The 18,413-nt window shown below is 44.0% G+C and overlaps 1 protein-coding gene across 1 annotated transcript; it reads left to right on the top strand.

Annotated features, from left to right (window-relative positions):
* The first annotated feature begins 8,934 nt into the window (after window positions 1–8,934).
* Window positions 8,935–17,891, top strand: socs2 (suppressor of cytokine signaling 2). The gene is made up of 3 exons (XM_085768927.1): window positions 8,935–9,121; window positions 13,109–13,267; window positions 17,256–17,891. The coding sequence occupies exons 2-3, from the start codon at window positions 13,150–13,152 to the stop codon at window positions 17,768–17,770; spliced, it is 633 nt and encodes a 210-aa protein (XP_085625053.1). The 5' UTR covers window positions 8,935–9,121; window positions 13,109–13,149; the 3' UTR covers window positions 17,771–17,891.
* Window positions 17,892–18,413: the final 522 nt, after the last annotated feature.

Below are 18,413 nucleotides of genomic sequence, written 5' to 3' on the forward strand. Positions count from 1 at the left end.
GAGCTGGTCCAGTGTTCCACGGCCAGGACGAAAACCGCATTGTTCCTCCTGAATCCGAGGTTCGACTACCGCCCGAATTCTCCTCTCCAGCACCCTGGAATAGACTTTCCCCGGGAGGCTGAGGAGTGTGATCCCCCGGTAGTTGGAACACACCCTCCGGTCCCCCTTTTTGAAGAGAGGGACCACCACCCCGGTCTGCCAGTCCAGAGGCACTGTCCCCGACTGCCACGCGATGCTGCAGAGGCGTGTCAGCCACGACAGCCCCGCAACATCCAGAGACTTGAGGTACTCAGGGCGGATCTCATCCACCCCCGGTGCCTTGCCACTGAGGAGCTTCTGAACTACCTCAGTGACCTCAGCTTGGGTGATGAATGAATCGACCTCTGGGTCCTCAGCCTCTGCTTCCTCGACGGAAGGTGTGTCAGTGGGATTGAGGAGATCCTCGAAGTATTCCTTCCACCGTCCGACGATATCCCCAGTCGAGGTCAACAGCTCCCCTCCTCCACTGTAAACAGTGTTGGCGGAGCACTGCTTCCCCCTCCTGAGGCGTCGGATGGTTTGCCAGAATTTCCTCGAGGCCGACCGGTAGTCCTCCTCCATGGCCTCCCCGAACTTTTCCCAGACCCGAGTTTTTGCTTCCGCGACCGCCCGGGCTGCCGTCCGCTTGGCCTGCCGGTACCCGTCAGCTGCCTCGGGAGTCCCCCGAGCTAGCCAGGCTCGGTAGGACTCCTTCTTCAGCTTGACGGCATCCCTTACTTCCGGTGTCCACCACCGGGATTGCCGCTGCGACAGGCACCGGAGACCTTACGGCCACAGCTCCGGACGGCCGCGTCAACAATGGAAGTGGAGAACATGGTCCATTCGGACTCAATGTCTCCGGCCTCCCTCGGAATCCTGTCAAAGCTGGTCAAAGCTCTCCCGGAGGTGGGAGTTGAAGACCTCCCTGACAGGGGATTCTGCCAGACGTTCCCAGCAGACCCTCACGATACGCTTGGGTCTTCCAGGTCTGACCAGCTTCCTCCCCTGCCAGCGGATCCAACTCACCACCAGGTGGTGATCAGTTGACAGCTCAGCCCCTCTCTTCACCCGAGTGTCCAAGACATACGGCCGGAGGTCAGATGACACGACTACAAAGTCGATCATTGACCTCCGGCCTAGGGTGTCCTGGTGCCACGTGCACTGATGGACCCTTATGCCTGAACATGGTGTTTGTTATGGACAAACTGTGGCTAGCACAGAAGTCCAATAACAGAACACCGCTCGGGTTCAGATCGGGGAGGCCGTTCCTCCCAATCACACCTCTCCAGGTAACACTGTCGCTGCCCACGTGAGCGTTGAAGTCCCCCAGCAGAACGATGGAGTCCCCAGTTGGGGCACTTTCCAGCACCCCTCCCAGGGCCTCCAGGAAGGCCGGGTACTCTGCACTGCCGTTTGGCCCGTAGGCCGAGACAACAGTGAGAGACCTATCCCCGACCCGAAGGCACAGGGAAGCGACCCTCTCGTTGAGTGGGGAGAACTCCAACACATGGCGGCTGAGCTGGGGAGCTATGAGCAAGCCCACACCAGCTCGCCGCCTCTCACCATGGGCAACTCCAGAGTGGAAGAGAGTCCAACCTCTCTCAAGGAGTTGGGTTCCAGAGCCCAGGCTGTGCGTGGAGGTGAGCCCGACTATCTCTAGCCGGTACCTCTCAGCCTCCCGCACAAGCTCAGGCTCTTTCCCCCCAGCGAGGTGACATTCCATGTCCCTAAAGCCAGAGTTGTCATCCGGGGATTGGGTCGCCGGGGCCCCCGCCCACGGCTGCCACCCTTTTCACACGGCACCTGCCCCTTATGTACCCTCCCGCGGGTGGTGGGCCTACGGGAGGGCGGGCCCACGTCGCTCGTTCGGGCTGCGCCCGGCCGGGTCCCGTGGGCCAAGACCCGGCCACCAGACGCTCGCCTGCGAGCCCCAACCCCAGGCCTGGCTCCAGGGTGGGGCCCCGGTAACGCCAGTCCGGGCGACGTACACGTCCTTGCTGTTACTTTTTTCATAAGGGGGCTTTGAACCGCTTTTTGTCTGACCCGTCGCCTAGGACCTGTTTGCCTTGGGAGACCCTACCAGGGGCATTAAGTCCCGGACAACATAGCTCCTAGGATCATTCGGGTGCTCAAACCCCTCCACCACGGTAAGGTGGCGGTTCAAGGAGGGGCGTCTGGAGGATGTTTCTCTTATTTAACCTCGAGCGAGTCTGTAGCACACAGAGATCACAGAAGATCAAACATCAAAACAGCACAATGAAATACAGTTATGAAAACAAGAGTAGTAAAATCGCTAACTGAAGCGAGTGCACGTCTGAGTCTGAGCCCCCAAAACCGTGGTGAGAAGTAGGTTTTTGAAAGCCTCAAGTGAGATAAGTCTATCGATTTTCTGTGAGTTTTGTAATTTATTCCATCGGTGTGGGGCGTAGAAGGAGAAGGCAGTTTGTCCTCGTTCTGAGTCTGTGTGAGGGAGGTGGAGTCTGATGTGGGACTGTCTGTCTGTGGTTTCCTCCTCTGGAACTCTGACCAGCTGGGCAGTCTGTCTCCGATCGTCTGTCACTAACTTTTATCTTCACAGCGCCACTAGTGTCGTCACTCTGAGGAGAAACTCTCAGAGTGACGTCACTAGTGGCGCTTTTCCACTACACTTTAACGGCACTGCTCGGCTCTACATGGCACAACTCAGCTCGGGCCTACATGGCGCGGCTCGGCACTGCATGGCGCGGCTTTGCATGGCTCGGCACTGCTCGGCACTACATGGCACAAAGGCTCTGCATGGCGCGGCGTGGCTCGGCACTGCTCGGCACTGTATGGCGCAGCTCGGCATGGCACGGCACTGCTAGGGCACTAATTGGCGCAGCGTGGCTCGGCACTGCTCGGCTCTGCATGGCGCGGCACGGCTCCACATGGCGCGGCGCGGCTCGGCACAGCTCGGCTCTGCATGGCGCGGTACGGCTCGGCACAGCTCGGCTCTGCATGACGCGGCGCGGCTCGGCACAGCTCGGCTCTGCATGACGCGGCACGGCTCGGCACTGCTCGGCACTGCTCGGCACTAATTGGCGCGGCGTGGCTCGTCACTGCTCGGCACTAATTGGCACGGCGCGTCACTGCTAGGCTCCGCATGGCACGGCACGGCCCGGCACTGCTAGGCTCCGCATGGCACGGCACGGCCCGGCACTGCTAGGCTCCGCATGGCACGGCACGGCTCAGTACTAAAAATGGTACCTGGTACTATTTCAGTGCCTGGTACCAGGGACTAGGGCTAGTGGAAAAGCAGTTTCCGGGCTCGTGGCTGTGAGCACCCAACTCAATAGGGTTTGAATGGAAAGTAGACGCCCAGAGCGCTGACACAGGGTTCCTACAGCCTAAGCCAAGTTAAATTTAAGACTTTTTAAGACTTTTTTAAAGCCACTTGAAATTAAATTTAAGACTGACTTCATGATAAACACAAATGCAGAAAAAAGAAAAGAAAAAACACCACGTCAATTACATACGTAGGGTTAGGGACAATTTTACCCACTTTCCTATGTGATCCAAGGTAAAGTGACTGCTACATGAACATTGGATTGTGTCTCTTTCCAGCTGTCCTTTCAAAATAAATGCATAAAAAGTCTGGGAAAAAAAACAAACACTGACTCTGGAGCTGGTGGCGGTGAGAAATTTAGCGTTGACGGCCGCCACTAACTTCTCTATGTCGGAATGTTATCAATTACTTTGAGATTTGAGACTAATTACAACCATAAAATACCACTTACCATGTGTTAACATTTTTAAGACCTTTGAAAATTTGATTTAAGACATTTTAATGCCAATTAAGGCCTTGTTTTTGGATTAATGAATTCAATGCCTTTTAAGACTTTTTAAGGATCCGTAAGAACCCTGTGAAAACGCGCCTGGTGGACACGGCCCCTAAGACTGTAGACCACTTACAACAGAATTCAAAACAGGCTGGGATAATAAATCAAAGGAAAAGTTTTTCAAAAAAGAAATATTGCTCAACTCCCCAAAAACAAAAACTACAGTCTGGACAGACAGTCATGACATGATGTGCCTCAGCTCATTTGATTTTGTTTCTAGTAGAGCTGCAGCCGATATCCGAGCACTCCAGTACCGAGCGCCGTTTCCCTACTCGGATTCCTTCAAAATTTAAGACTTTATAAAGTCGTGAAAAGACTTTTTTTGTGTATCTGTTGGTATTTCCTTGTGTTTTATGTTGTATTTGAACATGGATTGTAAAGTATGGGACGTAAATTGCATTGATACACTGTAAATATGTTGTATGGACCCCAGGAAGAATAGCTTTGGCATTGCCATAGATAATGAGGATCTGAATCAATCAATCAATCAATCAATCAATCTGTCTCCATGGGAACCAGCTACTGAGGATGAGGATGATGAAGCACTGACCTGCAGCAGAAGATCCTGTCGTGGATGGGAGTCAGTTTGTCTGTGACTCTGTTGGCGATGTACGCGCTGATGGACGGAGAGAAGACGGAGAGAGAGAAAGACAGAGGTTAGGGTTATCGTTCTGTTGTTACTATTATTATTATTAATTAATAATCTATGTATTCTGGTTCTGTTGCCCTAATGCTTTGGTAATAATGTACACCACAGTCCTGACAATAAAGCTTGTTGAATTGACTTTGAATATTTTTTTAAATTGAGAGAGAAGGAGGGAGAGAGACAGATGGAGGGAGAGAGGAAGAGAGGAAGAGAGAAAGATGGAGAGAGGGAGAGAAGAGAGAATGTGTAGTACTGTAGTAGTTTCTACTAGTCTCTACTAGTCAGTGATTAAGCAATATCACAGTAGAGGGAGTGCTGTTGTACTGTATATCAGCACGGCTGTGATTCGGTCAGATAATCCCACCGTGCTGATCTACAGTACAACAGCACGACCTCAGTGTGATATTGCTTTTATACAACAGTGCTACGAGCGCATTTTAGAACAGTAATAAACTACAAGAGATTATGATTTGTTTGTTTATTTAAAGGGGACATATTATGCAAAACTCACATTTTCATTGCTTTAGTAGCTGTGTGTATTTGCCTCCTCACCCCTTAAACGTAAGTTTTGACAACTACGTCAACATTTTGTAAAATACCATAGTCAGAAAATGTGTCTCTTAACAAGCCGTTTTAATTTCACCCGGCTTATTACATCACAAGCCGGGTGGCAAATTTTTTTTTCCTGCTATGGCCAGGCAAAGCCCCGCCTTACTAGGCCTCTGATTGGCTTATCACGATGCCCTCGACTCTGACGGTTAGGTTTAGGCAAAGACGGTTGGTTTAGGCGTGTGAAGGGAGTGGTTAAGGTTAGGGTAATATGCAGGGATAGGCTTAGCCTTGCAGAGGCAGCCAATCAGAGGTGGAGTAAGGCGGGTCTTGGCGCGGCCATAGGTGGCCATAGTAGGAAAAAAAATATCGCAGCCGGGTGATGTGAACATTCAAGCCCTCACTCCCATGGTTACCATGGTTACCTCAGCTACCAGAGCGAAGACTCTAAACCGACCGTTTAGAGCAGGGCTGTGAAACTGGTGTGTAGAGAACCCAGCTGTGCTCAATCTGTTGGTTTTTCTGGCCAAAGCATGTTACTAACATTACTTTTAGACATCAAGGCACCATGTCAAGAAGCAGAAATGAGCATAATATGTCCCCTTTAATCATTTATTTAGCTCAGCCAAGGGAGACGAGGCTGTTGCCAGGCAACACATAAACATTTCATACTAGCTTGCTACTAGCTACAAGCTTCTCCACCGAGCTGCTTCCAGTGCTGGTTCTGGTTCTGAGCCCGTGTCTGATCAGCACCGGAGCAACAGGACCAGCGTGAAGACACAGAGACGTTATCGATACCGTATTACATTTGTTTATCTGCTATGTAATCAATATAAACACAGCTGAAGCTAAGTAGCTGAGCTACGTGGCTAACAACAGCTAACGCTAATATCAAAACACATCGCCGTCAAAACGTAGTTGCCCCGGCTGTAGTAGCAGCAGAGAGATGGGGCAGCTCCTGTATGGGGAGCGTAACTCTGACTTAGCTCCTGTCCAGCTGAACAGCGGAGTGATAATGTCTGTTTCCAGTGCTCTAGTCGGAACTAACTGTTGTATAATCAGCGTTAAAGTCTAATAACAAAGACCTGAGTGGTGTTTTATTCTCCGTGGATTCACCGACAGACGCAGCTGTCACAACAACACAACAACACGACGGAAAACATCTCCCGCCTTCAATAAACTAGTTTGTAACAGTAACAAGTAACGTTAAACCGTCGGTAACGTCGAGTTGTAACGTTGTTCTACGGTAACGGGGGGTATAAGCGTTAATATAACCCATAATAACTCACCTTTAGCGTCTCCACAGTCCAGCGGCTAGATGTCCAGTAGCGGTTAGCAGCAGCAGACAGTCGAACTACCCGCGCAGTCAAGAGTCTCTGCCGGTTTGTTTTGGTTCACTTCCGGTCCGGTGTTGCCCCCTGTCGGCCTGAGTGGTCGACGCGGCCGCCATCTTGGTGAGGGCGAAGCCGCGTCTACTTCCTGCATTAGTCAACAGAGGCAGGGCTCTATCAACCATTAAAATCGCCATAACGCACTGAATATTCAACCGATTTTCAAGCCGTTTGGTTTATTATAAATGTCAGACAGATATTTATGATACAACAACAAAACATTTTTTTCATATTTTTATTTTTTATTGTATTAAATAAAATAAACATACACTATGTCTATGGTCAGAAACCCCGACCCAAGATGGCGCCATCTAGTCAGTAACACACATGGATGTATTATATTAACGGGTAACACACGGTAACACAGGCCGCTGCTGCCCGGTAGGTGGCGGGAATCACTAACGGTTCATTTAATCAAATCAGAGTTTTGTTTCTGTTTTGTTTTTTTCAATAATCTTTATTGAAAATGATTTGTACAAACAAATGTACAGAGAACATCAGACAAAGTTTCTCATCTAGACAGAATTACTTTATTGTCCCATAGAGGAATTTCATTTTCCCCGGTGGACAATGGATGGATGGACATCTAATGTCAGAGAAAAATAATAATCAATATATTATGCATTAAGGATATTAGCAGTAGGCTATTACAGAGTATCTTTGGAATTAACAATATTAGAAAACATAATAATATAATAATAATAATAATTAGCCACTTTTTTTCTCTTTTCTTTATTAAAGGGACAACGAGGAGTTTCTATTTGGTTATAAAAAAGTCTCATATTAATGTGGATGAATCTACGTTACCACTTGTTAATGGTCCATTTTAGATAAATCTATGGTTTTGTCTCTATGGTTATTTTGTTATTATTAGTGGTGGTGGAAATGCTGGGCGAGCCGACCAGCGTTTCTTTACTTTCGGTTTCGTGGCGAGTCATGAGAATAACGCCGCCGTATGAATCTCCGTTTATGGTGGGAACTACGACGGTATGTGATCGTCTTCCAACCTCTGACTTTAATTCTTGATGAATGAAAACATGAGTCTGTCTTGCGCCGGTCAAAGAATTTCACGGTGCGGAGGCTCATAAATGTAGTGTGGAAACACTTCGCTTTTACAAAACTCCTCGTTGTCCCTTTAACTATTATATACAGAACAAAACAATCAGAACAACATCATAAAAATAATATAGAGTAGGAAAAAAAAGAATAATAATGAAAAATGTACATATTAATTAAATAAAAATGTTGCCAGAATATAGTTTGTCTTTAATGCCTTTGGGATGTCTAGTCCGTTGATAGTGGGGCTGTAGCTGCTCATAGAGTTCCTGCAACAACAACAAAAGTGTGATGTTTGATTTGGAGTCAGTTAATTTATTTATTTAAGGTTTTTTTTTTTTTAATTTATGATCAGAATAAACAGTGATAAACAAACGTAATAATGATACATTTTCTTGTTTTAATGGGGGGGGGGGGCTTGCATGTTTTTTTTTCTTTTCGCCCCTGCTCTTCGAAAACTCTGTGCACGCCACTGGGAGTGGGACCGTAACCATGGCGACGAGCCGAGGTCTGGTATGTAGCCATGAAGCACGCAGCAGCTACCTTAGCCCCGCCCACAGGTCAAGGTGCTGCATGACGTCATTAAACATCTGTAAACTGAACACACACACGTAGTTAGTTGTACCTGTGTGTAGGACAAGTGTGTGTGTGTGTGTGTGTGTGTGTGTGTACTCTGTGACCCTGACTGAGTACACACACACACACACACACTAGCTACACACAAAAACAACAACACACAGACAGACACACATTCGACAGCTCCAGTGAATCAACCATAGACCTTTTCTTTTTTTTTCTTTTTTGTTTAACAACTTTATTTTTGTTTTACAAAATACATAAACAATGCATAAAACCATATGAGCATCGTATTAATAACATTTGGATAACAAATAGACGTGACAATAAAATAAAAACATACATAAATAGAAATAAATAATAGTAAAAAATAAATAAATAAATAAAATAAAATAAAAAGGAGAAGAAAAAAAAGTAAGACACCAGGGGATATGAGCAATGGAAATTAAATTGAATTAAAGATATTAAAGTGGGATAATCAACCATAGACCGAGGCTACTATATGAGACTGTGTCATTTAAATACAGTGTGTGTTTCTGTGTGTGTGTGTGTGTGTGTGTGTGTGTGTGTGTGTGTGTGTATGTGTGTGTGTGTGTGTGTGTGTGTGTAGGCTACTGTGTGTCAGTCAGTCCACCTTAAATCGCGGCTCTGTGCACCACGTGACCCGATTCCTGGAAAGTTCCTGGAAACCTCCTCTCTCTCTCTCTCTCTCACACACACACACACACACACACACACACACACACACACACACACACACACACACACACACACACACACACACACACCTCTCTCTCTCTCTCTGTGTGTGTGTGTTTATGCTCATATTCTGTTCCGGTGTTGAGACACCGGAGGAACCGATCGAGGCTCGTGCACCGCGGGAAAACAGCAGCTTTAACGCGGGAAACAGGAGACTCTACTACCTGACCCGGACTCGGACTCGAACCTGGACCGTCGCTGCTCCACCACCGCCACCGACATGAAGGAACCGGAGACGGCTCGGTCCGGTACCGGCTGACGTCACCCAGGTAGGACAGAGACAGAGACAAAAACACCTGAGATGAGGTGTTCACGTGTCGCTGGGAAATCTAAAACAACCTGTCTCTCCTCTGCAGACTGATCATATTTATTTATTTATTTATTTATTTATTTATTTATTTATTTATTTATTTAAAAGGACAGTGTAGCCTACATTAATAACATCAGTTCTTTTCTCCTTTTAGCCTAAGGAAGAGAAGGCAAGGCAATTTTATCTGTATAGCCCGTTTTTACCAGCAGTTAGTCTCAAAGGGCTTTATTACATCCCATCATAACAACATCCTCTGTCCTCAGGGATGTCAAACATGCGGCCCGTGGGCCAAAACTGGCCCACCAGAGGGTCCAATCCGGCCCGCAGGATGAATTTGCCATATGTGAAAATTACATTAAAGACAGAAGAGGCATAATATTGTTGAAATTGCATGTGTTTTTCTTGTGAAATTTCAGGTTGCTCATAACATGTTTTGTAAAAGGACAGTTCATTTAAGGCAGGGATGTCAAACTCATTTTACTTCAGGGGCCACATTCACCGCAATTTGATCTCAAGTGGGCCAGACCGGTAAAATAAGAGCAAAATAATCTATAAGTAATGAGAACTCTAATTGTTTCTCTTTATTTTAGTGCAAATAAGTACATTATTAAGATGTTTACATTAAATGAACTGTCCTTTTACAAAACATGTTATGAGCAACCTGAAATTTCACAAGAAAAACACATGCAATTTCAACAATATTATGCCTCTTCTGTCTTTAATGTAATTTTCACATATGGCAAATTCATCCTGCGGGCCGGATTGGACCCTCTGGTGGGCCAGTTTTGGCCCACGGGCCGCATGTTTGACATCCCTGATTTAATGTAAACATCTTAATAATGTACTTATTTGCACTAAAATAAAGAGAAACAATTAGAGTTCTCATTACTTATAGATTATTTTGCTCTTATTTTACCGGTCTGGCCCACTTGAGATCAAATTGCGGTGAATGTGGCCCCTGAAGTAAAATGAGTTTGACATCCTCTGTCCTTAGACCCTCACATCCACTGAGGAAAAACTCCATGGAAAACCCTTTTAACAGGGAAAACCAGGAGAAAGCTCAGGGTGAGCAACAGAGGAGGGATCATCACCCAGGACAGAGATGTTGTTACAGACAAGAAAACACTTTATAGTTTATGTCACAGAAATGTGCGAAATATGGAGAAAAAAAAAGAGGAAGCCCAATAACGTAAATGTAGCTACCACCGCCTCAGTCCTCTGGCAGTTTACATAAAAAAAGATTTCATAACAATTAGACAGACACAGGTCAGGTAGCCTATAACAGGACAGACATAGAATCAGACACAATACTGACAGGTGAAATAAGACAAACAGTAGCTACAATAAGAACTCCACAGAGCAACAGGGCCGGAGAAAAGTGATGATAACTCTAGGGGCCCAGCGCCCAGTGGGGCCCATAAAAAACCCCAGTAGTCTAATCTTTGTATGACTGATTTATTCTGCGTAAGACCCTGACTAATACTCATAGTACACTGTAAAAACTCAACATCTTTCCAAGAATATTTGTCTTATTTCTTGTCCAAATGTCTCATTTCTAGTCAAAACTAATCTCTTTCCACTTAAAATAAGACTCATCACCTAAAAATCAACTTGTTTTTAGATCATTTTCACTTAAATTCACAATAAATAGAAAAATCTGCCAGTGAAAGTAAGTTTTTTCTGCTTGTAATAAGGGAGATACTTGAGTTTTTGCAGTGTAATGCTGCATTAGCATCAAAACAAAGAAGGCTAAATAAAAAACGATAATACATACGTAGTCTAAGAAAAAAAAAAAGGAAAAGTTAGGGGGAGGGGCCCACTTTAGTATTCTTTAAGGGGGCCCAGAATTCCTAGCAACGGCCCTGCAGAGCAAAACACAGGGATCAGAGGTACAAAGAAGTTCTAACAAACATTTAAAACAGGCGACAAGAACAAGAACCTGACATACAAGACAAAACACAGACACCGAGAGGTAGAATAAAGTGCTATAGTGGCCAGGCTTTACACTGTAAAGTAGTTTATATTGATGTTATATAATATCAGTGTTGGTTAAACGATAGTTGATCTAAAACTCCTTTAATTGATTTAATCCATAAATGTTTTATAGAGATGTGAGGAAAAACAGAAAACATGTTGAGTATTTCACTTCCTCTCTGAGCAGACAAAGACAAAGAAAACCTGAATGTTTCTTTATCATAAATAAATTCATCAAAACCAGATAAAAGAACAAAGTAGAGACAAATAAATAATAATATATAGGCTATATAATCAATAACTAATAACCTGTAAAGCTAATCAATAACTAATAATAATCAGCTGTGGTTCAGTGGTTTAGATTCAAACAGTCAGTGAGTTCATCTCTGTCTCTGTTTCCTGGTGAACTGAACACGTGAACACCGTGTTAATGTGTGTGTGTGTGTGTGTGTGTGTGTGTGTGTGTGTGTGTGTGTGTGTGTAGTTGTGTAGTGTTGTGTTGGGGAAACTCCATGTAGTTGAGCCTGACAGTCGTTTTACTATTTACATTAGTCAAACTGCAGCTAGAAGAAGCAGCTTTATCAACTACTTCTACTCACTTAACTCAGAGTTAAATAAATCAACATGAAACTAAATATAACGTCTACATTACAAAACATCGACTCAGTTTGACTAGTTTACATTGTTGGTGGACATCCTGTAGGTTCACTATAATGTTGGGTCGTCTATAGACAAACAAAGACAGAGAATAGAAATAAGGTACAAAAAATTCATTAATTGAAGTCATAAAAAGACAGAGTAAAGATGTGGGATGTGGAGAGAGCGGGGAAATTCAAGAGAAGTTGAGATGTATTTTAACACACCATCATTCACACAAACAGCAAAACTACATGTTTAGTTCAGTTTAGTTTATTGGTTTAAATCTACAGAGACTGAGACATTAATAAACTTTTCTGTGAACACGTCGGTTCAGTCAGGTTGGCTGGTTTTCAGCACTACAATAATTAAAATACATTAAAAAACAGTAGTAGTATGCCTACTTATAAAATACAATGCATACAATTAATACATTACAATGCAATATGTTACAGTCCATATACAATAAAATACAAATACATAACAGTTTCAGAGCAGATGGTCACAGACCTGACCTTCCCTCAACCATAGTTGAGAGAAGCAACCTGTAGTAGCCGATTGTCAAACAAATAAAAGTATCAAATCAAACTTCAAATTATACTAATCAAAGGGCCACTGTTGCACCATGGGTTGTGGTGTACGCGGATGGGAAAAGCATAATGTCCAAACAGATGTACAGTTTCAACAAAAAGCGTGGTTTATTTAACCAAAAAGCGAGCAAACAAAGAACAAAGAAAATTCCTGTGCCTCTCCCGCTCCGGTAAAAAACCATTTGCCCACCCAGGTGCATGCTGGTCCCTTACCGACAGCCTACCTATATGACTTCAGGTGCCCTCCTACCGTGCCCAAATGAAACAAAACACAAATAATAAACAAGAAACACCTAAAGTAAACAAATAATAAACTAGAATACTAATAGAAATCTAATCATAAGAATAGAATTAGAATAGAATAGCTACTTTATTGTCATTCAAAATACACAGTGTGCATAGAACGAAATTTCGTTTCACTGACTCTTGGTACAAACAGAAATATATGTGTAAAAATAAATTAAAAAACATTTACTTAATGAAATCAAGTAAATTGATTGAGAATAACCAAAACTAAATACTCACTAAACAAAATAATAAACTAAACAGCACTAAATACTACAAATAGCTCCAACACAACCGTTGTTGAGAGCAGGAAATTCAAGAGAAGTTGAGATGTATTTTTAGCTGCTTTTTAAAAAGTGGATAGGAAGAAATGGATCTTAGTGAAGGAGGAAGTCCATTCCACAACATGGTCTCATAATGTTCCCACTAACTAGAATTCCCGGTCCCTCCCTGTGTGTCAGAACTCCGGTCCATGTCTGAGCTCTGGTTCTGATCCGGTCCGATGACCTGCCAGTCCTCCGAGTCCATCGAGAGCGACCGACGAGCCGACGACGACTCGGGAGCAGTGGAACCAGACGAGAGGCGCATCGCTGTGGCCATGAAGGACCTGAGGAACACCGGTGAGTCTTTAAAGGGACAGTTCAACATTTAGTCAAACTGGCCCATCGCCATAATCCCTATAGTCATAGCAGTAGGTTCGTTACCTTTAAGCTGTTTATATATTTGAAGAGTTCTTTTCCAAAACGCTATAAATCCATTTTAATAGTTTTCCAGAAAATGACATTTTTTACCTAGACCCACCCATTTTGTTAATATTCAATTTATCCCGTTAAAATGATTGTTGGCTCAGTCTGGACATGTTGAACAATGATTATTAAATCAAACAACAATATTGTTGATTAAAAACTCAAAGTTTATTTTATTTTTTCTCAAAACGCTATAAATCCACATTTAAAAAAACAAAAATGTATGGTTTCTGTCTTGAAAAACCAACCAACATGACATGAGAACATCACTGAGGTGCTGCGTGTCTCCTCTCTCTCTCTCTGTGTGTGTGTGTGTGTGTGTGTGTGTGTGTGTGTGCGTGCGCACGTCGGGGGGAGGGAGGGGGGCGGTAATGATGTCTGTCTCTTTACATGTTAAACAAAGAGAACTATGGACTATGGAAGTTTTAATAGTCAAAATACAGACGCTATCATGATGTGAGCACATGTTGCTGTAAACAAAACTACGTCTTTGCTGTAAAAAAAAAAAAAAAAAAGATCGATCGTTGATACGGAGGACACCCGGCGTTACAGGCGGGGGCGGGGCTCGTACGGTATGCGGGGGCTGTGGGGGTATACTTAACGGCACAGTGTCCACCACATAAACAGATACAGTAATTAACACAGAACCCAGAAACTACTGAATGAATGACTGAAAACAGACCTGGGTTCAGGGCACCGCCATGTTGGACTGCATGGAGCTGCTCCATGGATGTATTATATTAACGAGCTGCTCATAGAATTCTGAAGAGAGGGAGGAGATGTCGCGTTTTGGCTAAAAATAGACTCGGCGCTTATCGCGGTTTGGAGGGAAACTGCATCTTGCGGTGCCTTTTAAACAGGGAAATGTAGCGATTTCACGTGATACGTTGATGGAGCAGTGAATAGGCTCAGTACACAGCAAAATGGCGTGACAAACTCATTTTTTTAAAATTTGGCGTTTATCGCGTTTTGGAAAAGAGCTCTTCATTTCTTGGTTTCCCTCATCAAACTCATCAAATACACAATCCAACAACTCCACAACGCTCTGGTGGACAAGTTGTGAGCTGCACATTCACCACACTATGAGATAATAACACAACGTTACCACACAGAGTTGTTGTAGAGGGAAATTCAGAGACTGTTGATGAAAAACTGTCCCTGAAGGCAACGTGCATCAATGGTTTTACATGAATTTCCCTCTAAAACAACTCTGTGTGGTAACGTTGTGTTATTATCTCATAGCGTGGTGAATGTGCAGCTCACAACTTGTCCACCAGAGCGTTGTGGAGTTGTTGGATTGTGTATTTGATGAGTTTGATGAGGGAAACCAAGAAATCCCATAATGAGCCTCCGTAGCGTAGCTCTGAGCAGCTCACGGCTCTGCTCCACCGTTCTAAAAACAGCTTGCACCGACAATTAAAGGTAACGAACCTACTGCTATGACTATAGGGATTATGGCAATGGGCCAATTTGACTAAATGTTGAACTATCCCTTAAACAGTTCGGCTGTATCTGCTCTGAGTCAAATCCAGACCATAATAGTCATCACAGTTACTATAGTGATTATTTATTGATTCATTATCTGGTTCATAAAACCAGTTGTTTCTCCTGATTAGAACCAGATGTTTCAGGATCAGATTTGATTCGTCCCAGAAGGAAAATCATAACGGTCGTCATGACGACACGAGGAGATAATAAAACACGAACCGGTGGTATTAAACGGTCAGAGTTAATGTTATTGGTTAACGGTTAAACTGTTAATCATGTGCATCTCTGAATGAAGCTTAACGCTCGCTGCGTGTTCACACACCTCATGATCAGATTATGGGATGTTGTGCCCATATTAACACTGGATTTGGATTTTCCATTCTCTAAAGTTTTTAATCTGGTTAAGACGTTTTGCGCACGTAAACACAACTAGTGATGATGATTGTTATTGATTAGGACCGAGGCTGTTCTTTAGAGCTGCAACAATTAATCAATTAATCCAACAATTATTGATTATTAAATTAATGGCCAACTATTCTGATAATCTAATAATCAGTTTGAGTCGTTTTTTAAAGTAAAAAAAGTCCAGATTCTCTGATTGCAGCTTCTTCAATGTGAATATTTCTGGTTTCTTTGTTCCTTTATGACGATAAACTGAGTCTCTCTTTGGTTTGTGGACAAAACAAGACATTTGAGGACGATGTCGTCTGGTGGTTTGAGAAACACTGACTGATGTTTTACAACATTTTATTGACCAAACAACTAATGGATTAATTGTTTAATAATCTACAGATTAATCAATAATGACTATAATAGTTAGTTGCAGCTCTACTGTTCTTATCCTGAAGCAGTGACACAGTAAAACACTGTAGCAGTGTATCCACAGGGTCTTGAAAAGTATTAAAAGGTGATAAATCAATTTTGGGAAAATTAAGATCCTTAAAAAGTATTAAAAACGTCTTTTCACGACTTTATAAAGAGTTTGAGTCCTAAAAAAATTGTAAAAGTGTGTGAATTTATTCATTTTATTAAAAAAACAAAGATGAACCGGTACATAAAAAAGAAAAGAAGATTGTTGTTGTTGGTTTTTTTTTAATAAACTTTGCCTTTAATTTATTATCCTAGCCTATTTTGAATTCTGGTGTATCATAGTGGTCTATAGTCTTTATTTATTAAGTTAAAAGTGTCACTGATCAACTTCAACTTCAAACAACTTTATTAATCCCACCAGGGGCAATTGATTTCAGCAGCTTGCACAGTCCAAAAAAACAAGTACACACAATAAATAGATATAAAAGATAAGGTAGATAAATAGAATAGGATGCCAAGGATACAGTGTTGTCAAAGATCAGTTGAATGAGTGAATAAATACACAAGTTGCAACATGTTTGACCAATAAAATGTGCATGGTAAGAGGAATAGAATGTAAATGGTTACAGCTTGAGGTGGCGGTGAGGTTTTGAAAAATATTGAGAAGGTCTTGAAAAAGTCTTAAAATTAGTATTAAAATTAGGTTTTAGAATAGACCGAATCTCCTTGTTGTTTACATTCTACTTCCTGGTAGAAAACCAGCTGTAATGTGAATGAGATCAATAGTGACGAACGAGAGTTTAGCTATATATCATATTTTTCACGCCCTATCACCGTTTAGACAAATCTGAAATGATTGAAGAAACATTACTATTTCTGTGTGTGTGTGTTTTGTGTTGCTATGTGTTGTATTTATTCAGTTTGGGGGAATCACAGTGTCTAGAAAGCATCAGTGGCTCAGCTGACAGGGACAGCTAACGGTAGCTAAGCTAACGGTAGCTAAGCTAACGTAGTAGCTAAGCTAACGGCGGTAGCTAAGCTAACGGTAGCTAAGCTGACGGTAGCTAAGCTAACAGTAGCTAAGCTAACAGTAGCTAAGCTAACAGCAGGACGTCAGCTGTTAAAACCCTCCCGTTGTGGGACACCACATGAAACTACTCCAGTTAGCTCAGTCATGTTGGAACTCAGATATCCGCTGGAGAAAATATTTGTTCATGGAGCGTTTATTGAGTCACTGAGCTATTAAAGTTAAACAGGTAGCTAACCGTTAGCCCGGCTAATCTATGATAACCATGACTAATTACAAAAACGTGCACACATAAATAGTAATGTTTGTCCAATCATTGGTTTTATAAACTTTACAAACATCAGATTAGTCTAAACGGTGATATAGTGACATGAAAAATGAGATAAATATAGTGAAACTCTCGTCCGTCACTATTGTTCTCATGCTGGTTTTCTACCAGGAAGTAGTTGTAAACAACAAGGAGATTCGTCCTATTAACTTCAATATTCCTGTATATACCTGTAACCATGGTGATGATGTCCCCCTCCCCCCCTCCAGGTTGGTACTGGGGCGGTCTGACGGCCACCGAGGCCAAGCGCATCCTGCAGGACGCCCCTGAAGGCAGCTTCCTGCTGCGCGACAGCTCGCAGACGGATTACCTGTTCACCATCTCGGCCATGACGGCGGCCGGCCCCACCAACCTGCGCATCCAGTTCAAACACGGGAAGTTCAAGCTGGACTCGGTGGTTCTGGTGCGGCCGCGGCTCAGGCAGTTCGACAGCGTGGTCCACCTGGTGCAGCACTACGTCACGCTGTCCCGCACCACCGACAAGGCCACCGCTACCGCTACCACCGCTACCACCACGCCGGCGGCTACAGCGGCGACGAACTCTGCGGCGGCGGCGGCGAACGGCACGGTGCAGCTGCTGCTGACGCGGCCGGTCTACGCGGCCACGCCCACTCTGCAGCATCTCTGCCGCATCAGCATCAACAGGAGGACGCGGCGAGTCGAGGAGCTGCCGCTGCCCAACCGGCTGAAGGAATACCTGAACGACTACACCTACCACGTGTAGGGGGCGGGGCCAATGCTCTGACTCACACCACCACCGACCAATCAGAGGCCTGGTCTGGATCCTCAGGTCCTGAATCTGACCACAGGAAGTGGATTTTATTATAAGGGATACACCAACTTTTTTTTTTTTTCGTGTCTTGCCTCACTTCTGAGTCCATGACCAGCAGATAGACACCATCCTTTCCACTGTGCGTGCAGTAACAAGGGAGATAGAGCCGTATCGCCGTAATTAGCTTAGCTCAAACACTGGAAGTGTATAGGTAGTGTTAGCCTGCCTCCACCTAAAGTCGCTAATTAGCTTAGCTCAAACGCTGGAAGTGTATAGGTAGTGTTAGCCTGCCTCCTACCTAAAGTCGCTAATTAGCTTAGCTCAAACGCTGGAAGTGTATGGGTAGTGTTAGCCTGCCTCCTACCTAAAGTCGCTAATTAGCTTAGCTCAAACGCTGGAAGTGTAAGGGTAGTGTTAGCCTGCCTCCTCCTCAAGTCGCTAATTAGCTTAGCTCAAACACTGGAAGTGTATGGGTAGTGTTAGCCTGCCTCCTACCTAAAGTCGCTAATTAGCTTAGCTCAAACGCTGGAAGTGTATGGGTAGTGTTAGCCTGCCTCCTACCTAAAGTCGCTAATTAGCTTAGCTCAAACGCTGG

This window comes from Trachurus japonicus, chromosome 23, assembly GCF_045865225.1.
Source record: "Trachurus japonicus isolate A0001 chromosome 23, Traja_1.0".
Classification (NCBI taxonomy): domain Eukaryota; kingdom Metazoa; phylum Chordata; class Actinopteri; order Carangiformes; family Carangidae; genus Trachurus; species Trachurus japonicus.

Coding starts and splice junctions, on each gene's coding strand:
- socs2 (XM_085768927.1), top strand. CDS start 13,150: ATGACCTGCCAGTCCTCCGAGTCCATCGAGAGCGACCGACGAGCCGAC. Junction 13,268..17,255: donor GAAGGACCTGAGGAACACCG/GTGAGTCTTTAA, acceptor CCCCCCCTCCAG/GTTGGTACTGGGGCGGTCTG.